Source organism: Protopterus annectens, chromosome 4.part1, assembly GCF_019279795.1.
Source record: "Protopterus annectens isolate FY-2018-M chromosome 4.part1, PAN1.0, whole genome shotgun sequence".
NCBI classification, from domain to species: Eukaryota; Metazoa; Chordata; order Ceratodontiformes; family Protopteridae; genus Protopterus; species Protopterus annectens.
In genome coordinates, this window is record NC_056734.1 from 132952914 (window position 1) to 132968055 (window position 15142).

The 15142-nt window shown below is 40.7% G+C and overlaps 1 protein-coding gene across 1 annotated transcript in view; it reads right to left on the reverse strand.

The window, feature by feature from the left end:
* LOC122800774 (vesicle-associated membrane protein 2-like) overlaps window positions 1-13632 on the reverse strand; it is a 592701-nt gene extending 579069 nt beyond the window's left edge. Inside the window, exon 1 of the mRNA XM_044070033.1 lies at window positions 13523-13632. Coding sequence (XP_043925968.1) covers window positions 13523-13524 — 2 coding nt within the window. The 5' untranslated portion in view covers window positions 13525-13632. The remainder of the gene's footprint in view (window positions 1-13522) is intronic.
* Window positions 13633-15142: the final 1510 nt, after the last annotated feature.

Here is a 15142-nt window from a genome sequence, read left to right on the forward strand (position 1 = left end):
GCCTTATTAATTTTCTGGGACACTCTCCCTTGCTAAAGAGACTCAGTGTATGTAACCTCTTAAATATATTTTTTCTCTAGCATCTTCCTAACCTTGAGCAGCATTCTAACCCGGTGCGCGTGAAAGTTGCCTAACACTGGTCACTGCACAAGCACTCCATCCTTAGTTCCCAGTCATTCTCCCTTTATTTATCTCTATCTATCTCTGTAGCCTAACTTCTCCGAGGAGCCTCTTCCCCTCTGAGTGCACCTCCCTCCTTTTACCACTAGGTGGCAGCATATTCCTACTAAAAGGAACCGCAATATTTCCCTTTTCCCTGCTCTACTTACTTTCTGCCCAAAAGTGCCTCTGCCCTACACTCAAAGATTTAGTTACTTACATACTTACTTTCAGAGAGTTCTTCACTTACCAAACATAACATCCTTGCTTTTAACTGTAAACCAAAGTTTAAAACATTTACCTGCACCCTGCAGTAATTCTCCTTATCCAGCCTCATGTCACTGATTGTTTTTCGGCCCTTTTCCCACCTGTCTGGCTCTTCCCGCTCCATTCACCCTGCGGGCTCACTCCGCTCCCCTACCCTGCCCCCAATTCCCACCCTCCACAGTACCTCTACCTTTATCCCCCATCAGTCCCTCCCCCTCCTCCAACCAATCCAACTCTCCTTTTCCCCTCCCCTTCCTCCTTTAACCACTCCCCCCATTACTAACACCCCATCACCTATCTTTTCTGTTTTCCTCTAACTGACCTCTACTACCATGCTCTCCCTTCCTCCCGAGGTCCTTCTCCTCTCTTCCTTCCTTTTCCTTCTAATATCTCTATACCAAATCACTTGCTATACTCATGTCCATTTACTCCCCCCTCCTCTTACTCCCCAACACCACCTTACCTCCCATTACCACAACATCTCAGCTTCTTTAGTTCCCTCCTACCCAATCCTCCTCCTGAAAGTAAAACTTTTTCCAAGCTCAGATAAAAACCTTAAATGTAAACCACACATCTACCAGCCTCCTCTATCTAAATACAAATCTAATAAACACCTCCTCCATCCCACATCCATTCACTTGGCTGGAGATATTCACCCCAATCCAGGTCCTAATTTCCCTCCTACAAATCTCCCTAGCACCAACAAGAAATCCACTAATAAAAACCTCAAATTCCTCACGATCAACGCCCAAAGCTTAAAAAATAAACTATCCCTCTTCCATGCCTGGCTCAACCATAACTCTCCGGATATAGCAGCTATCTCTGAAACCTGGCTAAAACCTCACATTAATGACTCTGAGTTCCTACCCCCAGGATTCCATTCTCTCCGATCTGACCGACCTAATAGAAGAGGTGGTGGCGTTTCTCTAATCTACTCCAACCTCTTGTCCATTACTCCTTACCCTAACCCCATCCCTTCTTTCAGTAATGCTGAACTTGTAATTGGCTTACTAAAAATGAACAACCATAAAATTATCTGCATCATTTGTCTCTATATGCCTCCAGGCAACAATACCAATACATTGGAAGACATCCTCTCCTGGACTTCCTCCAAAATTAAGCTAGAAACCTTCATTTTGGGTGATGTAGATATTGATTGCAGAAAAATCTATAACCCAAATCCCACGATAACTATCAACCTATTTAGCTTCTCCCAACTTACTAACTCCATTACTAGACCTAACAAAGCTAATCCCCTGGCTCCATACTTGACTGGATCCTAGTATCTCATCCAAACAAAGTTATAAAATCTGGTGTCACTCCTGACCCTTTAGGAGACCACCTCCCTGCCTACTCCATTTGAGCTACTCCCACCTCCCCACACTCTCACCGCTGCACTCACACTCAAAACCTATCTAATTTCAACCCTACTTCTTTCTCTGACTCTCTTAAAATACTACCATTAGATGAAGCTGTCGACTATTTCAATTCCACATTCTTAACAGTCCTTAACTCTCTAGCTCCAACAAGAACAAAAAGAGTTAAAGCAAACACCTCCCCTTGGCACACCAAAGACACAAAAAAAATAATGCTCCAAAGGGATAAAACCTGGAAGACCTACATTAAACACAAGCAACCTGAAATCTTCCTCAAGTATAAGCAGTTAAAAAACCTTGCCAAGAAACAAGTCCTTAGAGATAAAAAGTCTTACTACATCAAACTTCAAGAAATCCATACTAGAAACCACAAACAATTCTGGAATTCCATCAATTTCCTCCTTAGACCAGGTACTAAAAACAACCCCTGTCCTGATACCAGCAAATCTGACCTTGAAATAGCCTCACTATTTAATTCCTTCTTCACCTCTTCCATCGCTGAGCTAACCAAGACATTTACTAACAATCACCTTCCTCCCCTCCCTCCTCAATCTTCCATAACCTGCTCTCCCCCCCTCTTTCAAACTCAAACCAGTATCTACCGACCTATTAAAGAAACTTCTATATAAACTAAAGCCCTGCTCCAATGCCTCTGATAACATTCCATCCTCCTTCCTAAAAATAGCTTCTGACTCTATTGCTCTACCTATCAGCATCCTAATTAATAGGTCATTACTTGAATCCTACGTACCTAAACTATGGCGTACCGCTTACATTCTTCCTCTCCACAAAGGCGGCAAAAATTGTAATGTCTCAAATTTCTGCCCTATAGCCATCCTCCTCCCAATATCCAAAATCCTAGAAAAATGTATCCTCCTGCAACTCCTACCATTCCTTACCAAGCACCAACTTCTCTCTCCTACCCAACACGGCTTCCGCCCAGGACAGTACTAACACCACCCTTCTCTCCTTCTTGCACTGTCAATTCAGCTTGTGACTCCGGTAATATAGTATCCTCTGTCCTACTAGATTTATCCAAAGCTTTTGACACCATCTCTCACACCCACCTTCTAAATCACCTCTCTAATCTCAACCTTTGCCCAAAGACTCTTTCCTGGTTCTCCAGCTACCTTTCAAACAGATCCCAAGCTGTGAGATGGGGTCAAGCCACCTCTACTTTTCTTCCTACCCCTACCGGAGTACCTCAAGGTTCCATACTCGGACCATTACTATTCAATATCTTTATTAAGGACTTCCACAAAGCCATTCCTAACACCAAAATTGTGCAATATGCTGATGATTCCACTTTGATCTGCTCTGCCTCTAACCTAACAGACCTCCAAGCCCTAACTCAAAGTGCCTTCTCAACCACTGAAAACTGGATGCTACAAAATCCTCTCTCCCTAAATGCTAACAAAACTAAGATCCTCCTTTTCTACCACTCTAAATCCTCCTCTCTTGATAAAAACTCATTTCAAATTACCAGCCTTAGCAACTCCTCTATCGAGATTGTACCCTCCACCAAACTTCTCGGTGTTACAATTGATGATCAACTAAAATTTAATACCCATATCCAGCTAAACATCAAAAAAACACACATAAAACTAGGCTTACTGTATAGAAACAACCACTTCCTCTCTCCTCACACCAGACTAACCCTTGCCTCTACCTACCTCCTTCCCTCCCTCCTGTACGGAGCTCCCCTGCTCACTAATCTTTCATCCACACTTACCTCCAAATTGGAACTATGTTACAACAAAATCTCTAGATTTGTCACAAATGCCAAATCCTCTTCTCATCACTGCTCCTCCCTTCACTCTCTAACTGGCTTGAACTTCCCAATCAACTTAACTTCATCCAAGTCACCACAGCCTTCAAACTATTGCTACACCCTTTTAACTGCCCTGCTCTTTCTAATATTCTACAACCTTATACCCCCCCCTTAGACCACTTAGATCTTCTCAACAAAACCTGATTGCAGTACAAAAACCCCAGCGCCCTGCAGGTCAGCTTCTCTTATCCTTTACCCTAGCTAAAAAATGGAATGCCCTGCCCTCGACACTAAGGACATGTACCAACCTTAATAACTTCAAAACCCAACTTCATTCCTACCTCTATCTAAACAGAATTTGCAACTGCACTCTTCAGCCTACAACTCTTAAACTATCTTCTCCCTTTTCTCCAGGCTAACCTCTTCCTATTCACCTTCTTATCCTTTCTAAAAATATTTAGCTTAGGTAACAAAACAGTAAAATTTGATTTTCATGATGTAAGCCTTTTTCCTCCTTAACAAAATTAAAATTGTTAGTGTTTATTCTTTTGTAACTACCTGTTATCTGTAATACATACTGTCTATGACTTTTCATGTTAATTGAAACTGTTTTGGTAATCAAAATATTATTAAACTGTTGTATTTCCTTGTTGGAGCTTTTCTCCCCGGGCCTCCACTGAAAATGTGTCCCCAAGCCCAGTGGACCTCCCCGGTAATCAAACAGAAATAAATAAATAAATAAATAAATAAATTTTTATGCAAAATTGTTCCCCTACAGGAAGTTAAATGTGGTAAATCATATACACATAATGCCACCTGACAGAAAATGTTTTTAGTTAAAAATATTCCGGTGCGATTTGTTGTGACTTTACCATATAAGCTGGTATCTTGTTTAAGTATCCCTATCACACACACACACACACACACACACACACACACACACACACACACACACACACACGCACACGCATACACACACACACACACACACACACACACACACACACACACACACACATTGTATATTGTTTTAAAAGGTCTGTTTTTAAAGAGTGTCTTTATGTATGTCACCATGATCTTTAAAGTAGCCTATGTTTTTGTTTCAAAAACATTTTTTTCTGGAAAGACAGAGTAGATTTTGTTTAGATTTTGATGAAAATATTTTGAGATACAAGTCACAGAATTCTATTCTGCTGTTATAGTTTTTGTAATGCCACACCCATGTATGTTACAAACGCATTTGGTGAGTCATCAAGACCTAAGATCACCAAACAAGTTTATTAGTAAGAATGTTTGGCAGCACTATGTGTAGCGTGTAGAAAATGTCAGCCATGGTATTTTTACCTGCAGGTTCAGATGTGATGTGATTCTGATCAAGACTAGCAAGATGACAGAGTTTAGAAGAATTCCAGATTAATACTAATAATAATAATAATAACAATAATAACATGTCATAGTGATGACTTAGTATTTAAGCCAGTATGACTGTATGACTCTCTAGCTGCAAGGTCAGTGTATTCCAAATATATCACAAGTGCATACACATACACAGACACACACTCACTGGTTAGCAGATCAAGAAAGCAACTCCTTTAGGCATGCTGGAGCTGCAAGCTGCCTGAACATGGTACAAAACTAGAAAAAGACAGATACTGTGCAGTATTTTGAAATGTCTGCCTTCCTTCCTGTAACAAAATGTGTAATTTAGACAGAAGATGGAAAGAGAGCCTTAGTGTGCAAATTCATCTTCAGTAGCTATAGGCTCCCTAGACTTTTCTGCCACAGAGGATTGTATAATACACACACACACACACACACACACACACACACACACACACACACACACACACACACACACATACACTAGACAAATACTTTACTTTAGATGTTTGCACTTCATATCCTTAACTGCTATTTAAGCTTGCAGGTAGAATTTATATTTATCATATTCTGTAATTCAATGAGTGAGAAATAGTAGCTTTTTAAAATAAAGATGGAGTGGAGTATTTTAAATGTTTTTATTTATTTATTTGTTTATTTCTTTTTTTTTTGCTTATTTAAGCTCTTGATATTAACTGAAATATCCTCTTACATGCCTGTTAGGTTTTCAGATTTTAAAATCTCAATTTCTAACATAGGATGTCACATTTGCATGTGCATAATGCCCTGGGTTTTATGTCATACCTAAGAAGTGCATGTAGGTATGACATCATCCAGTTATACAACAAACTCTGTTGGGCCTTTTTATCATATATATATATATATCTTGTTGTATCTTTCGGCTTTTCCCGGTTAGGGGTCGCCACAGCGGAACTCCGGTCCGCTAATGATTGGTAGTAGATTTTTAAAGTACCGAGTTGCCAGCTCTGAAGCACAACCTTCAACGAAGGTATGCCCATTCACGCATGTCTCCACACAGAAGATGCTTTAGCTGAGAATCGAACAGGACAACGTCTTATTGTGAGGGGACAATGCTACCGCAGCACCACCACCGCAGTGTGTGTATATATATATATATATATATATATATATATATATATATATATATAGACATATAGCTAGATATAGATGGACAGAAAAAAATCATGGACTTGGTACTGACCAACATGAGTAGCCACTGTAGCACACATATAGTGTCATCCTCCTTGTTAAGATCTGACCATAAAACAATCACTTTCAAAATCACCATCTCCCCTGACCTCCCCATTGCTAAGATCGAACAAAAAACTTTTCCAAAGCTGACTACAACCTGCTGAGAGCAGGTATAAGCAGCTTCACAGCCACCATCCCTTCAGTTGAATCAAGCACTAATGTCCAAGCCTACACCTAAAAACTATATGAGCACCTACATAGCTGCATGGACTCAGCAATACACGACAGGACCAAATCATCTTCCTCAAGGAAGAGTAAACCTGTCTGGTGGACAGCAGCAATAAACAGACTCGATAATAAAAGGAAAAAATTGCTGTCCAGGACCAGGAGTGTCCTAGGCAAAAGGGCTCCACGGCGCCCCCCACCACACCATCTGGTGCCCCCATCCTAGTCTACCTACACCAAATAAATACTGGAAAAGTGCCCATACTAGAGCGGTGCCCTAGGCGGCTGCCTAGTTGGCCTATGCCTAAGGCCGGCCATGTCCAGGACCAAGAAGGAGCAGGTGCCAAGTTGGAAGCAATCTCTTCTTTGTCTGAACAAGCAAATAAGGTTACTGGTGAAATCATCTAAGACTTTGAGTCCAAATTGGCCACATCCACTAAGGACAATCACAAGGCCTTCTTCACATATGTCCACAATCACAAAGGTAACTCCCAAATATGTTCTGAATTGGTGATCAAGAATACCACATACATAAATGCCATAGATATAGCCAACCTGCTGGCAGACAAGTTCAGTGAAAACTTTACCCCATCAGTAAACCAGGACATCTCCAGCACCTGCCTCCCTCTACTCATCACCAGGGAGCTGCTTATTAATACCCTCTCAAAGGCAAAAAATAAAGCCTCCATGGGACCCGACAACATTCTTGGCTGTGTCCTACATGAACTCAGGCAAGAGCTCTCAGCACCACTAGGCACTCTATTCAACCAAAACATATGCACTGGCTTCATCCTAGCAGGATGGAGGACAGCCACTGTCATCCCTCTGCACAAAGGTGGAGCATCCACCAATCCAGGCAATTATAGGCCTACCAGCCCAACTAGCCCGATCTGCAAGGCCATGGAACACATTATCATGGTGGAATGCATTAGCATGGACCTTATAAACAAGGACATTGACAACATCCAAACGTTTGATCCCAGACTGTTGGGTTTGGTCAAAGGGAGATCATGCCTGTTAAACTTGATCACCTTCTTTGAAACAGTCACCAAAGCTATGGATGAGGGCAGGACAGTGCATACTGCCTACCTTGACCTAGCCAACACCTTCCACACTATTCCTCACTTGGTCATAATAGATAAACTCTCCAAGCTAGGTATCAACCCATATGTTACCAGATGGATACCTGAATGGCTCACTGATAGAACCCACACAGTCAAAATAGGGGAAGCCACCTCTAGTAGTAGACCTGTAACAATCGGTGTACCCCAAGGATCAGTCTTGGGGCCTCTACTGTTTGGGATATACTTTTCTGAGGTGCAAGCCAAAACCAATGGTTTGTGGCTGACCAAGTTTGCAGATGACTGCAAGCTGGGCACTGTCATAAATTCCCCTAGTGATGTGAACATCCTCCAAGATGGCTTTAACAAAACTAACGACTGGTTCCAGAAGCATGGCCTCAAACTGAATGCCAAAAAATGCATCATCATTCCTTTGGAGAAAATGGTGTCCCCACTATTTATCACATTAATAACAATGTACTAGGCACACAATCAGTCGAGAGGGACTTGGGCACCCAGGTTGATAGCAACCTGACTTTTGACCACAATGTTGCCTCCGTTGTACAGAAGGTTTTCTACATGTCCCACCTCATAAGTAAAGGTATTTCATTCAGGAACAAGAAGGTCATAACATCCCTATACTCCTCCCTTATCAGACCCATTATCAAGTGCAATGCCCCCTCAGCATGTACCTTGCCAAGCACATACAGCAGTTGGAGAGACCACAGAGGTTCCTGAGCAGGAAAATCCAGGGTCTCAAACATCTATCCTATACAGATATGCTAAAAGCCCTGTCCCTCTACTCAATCTCATACAGACAGATCAGAGGTGACCTGTGTCTGGCATACAAGGCCATCTCAGACTCCGCCTTGATGGAGTTGCTGCATATCCGTGAGTCAAATTCCACTCATGCAACCTGCACACAAGGTTTCAACCTGGTCTGTGACATTAATAGAACTTGTTGGTGGGATAGATTTGTCTCCAAATGACTCCCCCTTCTGTGGAATAGACTTCCTTTCCATGTCATGCAGAGTACCTCACTAGCCATCTTTAAGAGGAACCTGGATGAGTGGATGGGAAACAGAAAATATACCCCTGGGATCCCAACTGTGTTCCTGCTGGACAGGGAAAACAGGTGCTGACTTTGTGGGAAAATAGGTCAAATTCTTGGCTAGGCTTATAAGGGCCAATAGCCTAGTATCATCCTATGAACCTATGGGGTGACAATAGTGATTAAGTAAGACATTCAACCAGGCAATAGTGATTCTCCATAACTGTTGGTTTTCACTTTAACACTGACTGGTTACAACAATTAAAAACAGCTGTTCTATGTCTGAAATAATAACTCTATATATTAATATCAAGCAAAAACTGTTATCAATAGGCACTGCAGGAAGTCTATCTGGCACATATATACACATATGTCAATGTGACTATTTCAGCAGTAACAATGATGCTATGACATGCACACTACAAGTAATTGAGCAGCATCATAACTGGCTCATCTGACTGGCACCTGGTGCTGCTCCCTGATCTGGCACACCTCAACACAAAGTTGAGGAAAAGAAAATGGATCTGCTGATCATGCCCCTTAACAACTTGCAATGGGGGTGGCTGCCCCTTTGCTCACCCTAGCTACACTTCTGCACTTGTGTCCCAGTTGCTCAGAAAACACTGTCTGGAAGCCAGGACTTGATTGTCTTTTAGCTTGTATAGCTGATGCTTACACTTGAATTTGAAAATTAGTATGGGCAAGCAGCTGTGGGGAGGAAGCAGGAAAGGGATTTTAGGATTTGCAAACAGGAAGGATGCTTTGGGGTTGCAAAGCAAGAAGGGAGCTTTAAGTATAGGGAACAGGAAGAGAGTTTTAGATTTAGGGAGCAGGAGGAGAGTTTTAGGATTAAGAAACAGTCATGGAATTTAGATTTAGGGAAGGGGTTGTTTTAGGTTTAGGAAGTGATCAGAGACTTTAGGGTTAGAGAGTAGGAATGTAGTTTAGGGTAAGTGAGGGAGGGCTTGAGTTGGGAACTGGAGGTTTTAGGGTTAGACTTTAGGTTCTGGTAGGGCTAGACAGTTTTATATGGTTGGGTGATGGGAGGGATACATAACAACAGGAGTTTGGGCTAGTGGAAATTCAAGCACTTACTTTTTCAAGCAACTAGCAGCTAGCAAGTGTATTACAAGCTAGGAGCATGCAGACACCTGTAGTAGGATTTTATAATCCTTAAGAAAGCAGCACAGTATTTACAATGGGTTCACTGAGGTGCAAGCAGCATTTAGCTAACTTAAAGAACATTTGAGATCATTACCTTTGTAAATAGGACTCCTTGCCACTATAAACATTGTATATGCATACCTCTCAACCTCTTTGTCCAAGAAATCTGAACAAAGCCAAAAATAATGGGGGACAAAGGCCCAAAAACAGGGCTGAATTTTAAATATTGCTCCTGTAAACTTATAAAGTTGCTAGAATAATAGGTTTTGCATTAGCATGCATTTTCCTAAAGGATATGAAGACTCAATTACTTAGTGGCATCAGTCACTAATGATTTGCCAGAAAACCACACATTTTATAAGAAACTTACCAAAAATATTATGTAAAAAAATCTGGGCATTCTGCAAAACTCTGGACAGTTGAGAGGTATGTATTGTATAGCCCTTCTCAGCTACTTGTTATCAAGGTAAAGGTTTCTAATGTGTTAGACCTTTACTGTATGTGTAGTATTTACGTATCAAGGATCATCATACCTCTCGACGTCTTAGCAAAAGAAATCTGGATAAAGCCAAAAATAATAGTGGGACAAAGACTCAAAGTTAGGGACAGATTTTAAATATTGTTCTAGAGGGTGGCCACGGTGGTGCAGAGGTTAGCGTTGTTGCCTCACAGCAAGAGGTTCCCTGGTTCGATTCTTGGCTGTGGTGCCTTCTGTGCAGAGTCTGCATGTCCTCCCTGTGGTCGCATGGGTTTCCTCCGGGTGCTCCAGTTTCCTCCCAAAGACATGCTGTAGGTGGATTGGACACTCTAAATTGGCCCTAGGTGTGAGTGTGTATGTGTGCCTTCTGTGGAAGGTTGGGTACTGGGCTGGCAACTCAACACCATAAAAAACTCCACTGTCAATCATGAGCAGACATGTGATCTGCTGTGGCAACCCCTAACTGGGAAAAGCCAGAAGAAGAAGATAAACTTTGAAAGTTGCTAGAATAACAGCTTTTGCTTTAGCATGCTTTTTCTGAAGGATATGAAATCTGAAGCTCAAATCTCTGTCATTATTTAATGACTTTAATCCTCAATGATTTTCCAGAAACCCCAATTTGTATGAGGATCAGATTAAAATATGAGGCAAAAATCTGGACATTATATAAAACTCAGGACAGTTTTGAGACATATACCTCTTAACTGTCCAGATTTTTGCAGAATGTCCAGATTTGTATCTTACATTTTTGGTCTGTTCCTCATAAAATTTAAGGTTTCCTAGCAAATTGCTGAGGATTGAAGTCTTTTAATAATGGCACAACATATAAGTTACACATGTTATATCCTTCAGAAAATACATGCTATTACAAACGTTTTATCATAGCAACTAGCTACGTTTATAAGAGCAATATTAAAACCTCTCCCTATTTTTGGGTCTTTCTCCCCATTATTCTGGGCTTTGTCCAGATTTCTTGTGTTAAGAAGTTGAGGGGTATGCCCAGTATATATAAAATACTAAAACTACTTCAGTGTATACTGTGACAACATGGCAACGTCGTGCACAAATCTAATTCGTCTGGCTAGTGGTAGTGATAGGAAGACATAAAACTGATCGCAAAACGGCTATATACACGTTGGCAAGCGCAACTGGATCGTAGTTTATCAGTTACCCCCTTTTAGCCGTTATACACCCCCTCTAGGATTATGTTCAGAAGTAAATCCAGGGAGGTTATTAGGAGGGACTGCGTGGGATGGCTTCCGTCATGTCTTACCTATATGATTTCCATGGAAAGGTGACTCATATCTTGATGCAGTGACTGCTTACTACTAAATGAAGTCATACTGCATTTCACCGTTTGCAATCAACATGCTTCAACGCAGCAAGGGGATAACTGACACAAGCTATATTTTTTATCTAGAAATGGTTAACACAAATCCCGATTAATATTATAAAAAGTAGGACAACAGGAATCAGTTTGAAATTCAATGTATTATCTTCCAAACGCATTCAGACTCGAAATGTGCGATATCGGTGGACTATCACAGGTCGTCTCTTCGAAACGGGGTTATAAAATCATCTTATTTCACTTCAAACAGGCTATTGTACAAGGACGTTTTTGTAGTTCCGGTATTGCTTTTACAGGAGTGGAAAAATATCGTTTTTTGTATTACTCCATATTGTACAAAAGAAAAGTAGATTTTGGTACTAACTGTTGTACAGTTGAGGGAAACTACTGAAATTTCACCTGACACTCAAAAAAAAAAAAAACGTTCAACAAACTAGGATATTTGGATGCCAGTTCAACTTTTCAATGTTGGAAGGAGGCTTGACTATAAATGAATCGTACCGCACTAAATCCGCCTTTAGAAGCATGTTACCGTTTTCTAAAAACACAAGTGTGGCTTTAAGTATTTTGGAGTCGGCGGGTCTCATTCTGTTCCACATGTCGCTTCCTTATTTCCAACACTGGCATTACAGCGACAACTATCTGGGGAGAAGTGAACACAGACTACAGCACTGGCTGAGGAACTTGCTCCTGGCACCGCAAAACGGATGCAGCAATGCAAACTCTAACTTGTCTATACCTTCTTCGCCGTTAATAAAAGTGATGTTGCTTGGTTTCTGTCAGAGCGGAGGCATCTCATATATGTACATAACTGCATTTTTCAGTACTAACGTAGTTATGATACTGATGCCGTACCAAATATATGGTTTGCAGTAACTACGATAGAAGTACATTACTGTAAGGTAACCAATTTCTTTTCAGAGAAAATAAGCACAGGCGGAAAATATTTGTTTCATAGCTGAATACTGTTATTATGTTAACTGCCTTGAAGAGCCTTGCCTTGCATTGTATTTCCTCTTTAAATCAACCTGGATAAATTAAGAATATATCTGCGATAACCTAAGCACCAGACCCAGACATATAAACCTAAGGAATTATTATGATCCAGTGTCAAAAACAAGTCTCCACATGCCGTGAATAAACGTTTCCTTTACCCTTTTGTGAGTTAGTAATTCTAGAAGGAACACTTTGTGTATTTAGTAGTATCTGCTAAAGTCACGAAACAGTGTTTTGTTTATAACGAGATACTTATTCGACTGCTTGACTCCCAATACGTTTTTGCATAATACTACAGATGTTGGTCTGGGTGCTTTGTTCCGCTACAACACACCAAGTGTCATTAAACGCCTTAATCCCATCACATACACTGTTTAAGAGAACATTTAAAGAGAACTTTCAAGTTCTAGTAACATTGACAGAAGAAGTGCCTCTTGCTACCCTCTTGTATCTATTATCCACTCACATTTCTATTTGAATTGAGAAATGTTGCCCTAGTTCCCGACGAAGCAAAAGAAACCTGTCTTACAACTGCAGTATGAAAGCAAATAACCTCACTTGTTGAAAATTAGCGTGCAAGAACTTAGCTATCAAGTCACCATCAAGAATGCAGATTTGTTTTAATATTTACTATGCACCAGCACCAAGGGTATCTACTCTAACAGCTAACCATTCTCATAGCAATCAACAGTTGTTAAGACTACTTGAGCAGTTTTCGCTGTACCTTTGCATTTAGGAGTATCTGATTTGTTTTATAAATACTAACATACTTTATAAACTGCTCATTCTGTATACACTAGTTATATAAGCGCCTCCTTTCATAATACTTTCACGGAATACCAATGTGGCACTTTTAAAAGCTACCTGGCTATCACCTGGCACGATCGAAAGCGCTTACTTTCAGCACCACAGCCGTGGACAGGGCTTGAGCTTCTTAACGCACATCACAGCACTATAAACAAGGGAGGGAGTGAACAAGTTACAAACACTCAAAACAATATTTCATGGCTTGTCTCAGGCATAGTACTACTCACATTGTGGCGTCTGGCACTGGCACTCCGAAGTACTATCTAAGCTGGAAATTGCTGCACTGCCGCCTCAGAAAAGATGGCTGGCTAACAGTATGGCTGACGTCAGGAGGATCCGGGCACTCTGGGAAGAGGTAGGCAAAAGACATTGATATGTTATTGATATTATCTCAGTAGTACTACAGAAGTTTAGTTTATGCAGTGTTCGTCCAAATACCACAAAGTGAGAATGTTAATGTAGGCAGAATTGTTAATATCCAAAGGAAACAATAGGGTAAATGAACTCAAGAGCACTCAGAGGTCATCTTGTTAATTTAAGGACTCGTTGTGTCTACCTGGTTAACAAATGTAACTAACTTTGTAAGTTTCAGTGTCTCGTGATTTAAGTGCTGCAGATGTAATAAGTGTACTTGATGAGCAAATTGGGTATCCTTCAGTTACATATTAAGTTTCACACAATGTTATGCTGAGCTAGGCAACATCTGGACAGTCACATCGCCTTCTTGTATAACTAGCTTTATACAAGGAGTTCCTTGCAACTGAATTATGTCTGGTTTTGGCCTCAGACGGGAACTTATTCATGATAGGTAGGTAGGCACACATATACACAGATATAATAGATACACACACACACACACACACACACACACACACACACACACACACACACTTGCGGTTTTAAATTTTACACGGCCTTCTATTGCCCACAGCTAAGATTTTTGTAAAGGAAATATACTCAGATCTAAGGATATGAGCCTTTTATTCAGGAGTGTAGTAAACAAATTCTGTGTTGTACTCACAAGCTCTTAGAGCTACCCCCTTGGACACCAATCACTTAAAAATGGCACATTTCTCAAAATGGTACCCCCCCCCCAAGCACTTAATTAATGTAAGTAACATTTAGATTAGTAATATTGCACCTGTTGTTAAAGATATTAATTTAGACAGTTGTAAACATAAATACAACCTGAAAAAACCATGTTGATATGATGCTCAGAAAAAAAGATGTGCTCAGTAGAGTACAAAGAGTGTGCCTGGATACACCCTTGCTTCGTTCCTTGATTTGCGATACTCATGCTGCATGACTGAACTGAGCCCGCTTTATCTGTGTTTTAGCCACTGTTTTTCCCCTGCCCACAGAGAAAACAGACCAAATAACTAGTAAAAGCGCATTTCTTTTAGCATGCCCGGGAAAATATTTTGGATTACCTTACAGAAGAGGCTAGACAAAATCTGATACTAATACTTAAACAAAACATGGTAGAAGTTAAACAATATTCCCCATCTTCACAAACAGGATTTAATATTAGACTGATGTCTCACCCACCTCACCCAGAGAGCTGGTCCTGTGCAAGTACATTTACGTCACTGACCTATACTGCAGTTAATGAATTGACGTCAGCAGCACTGCTTCTCCATTTCTATAGAACCAGCATTTATTGTTTTGTAATCGTAACGACTTAAAATCAATATTATTTCTATTTGGATCGTTCTGGCAACGCATATGAGCGACATAGCTGCGTATCTTAAAAGTCATTCACGTTGAGCTAGTGACGTCTTTTAGGACTATAAATTAGTTTAGTAAAAACGGTTTCCTTTTCATAATTTAGAAAATGATGTTTACAG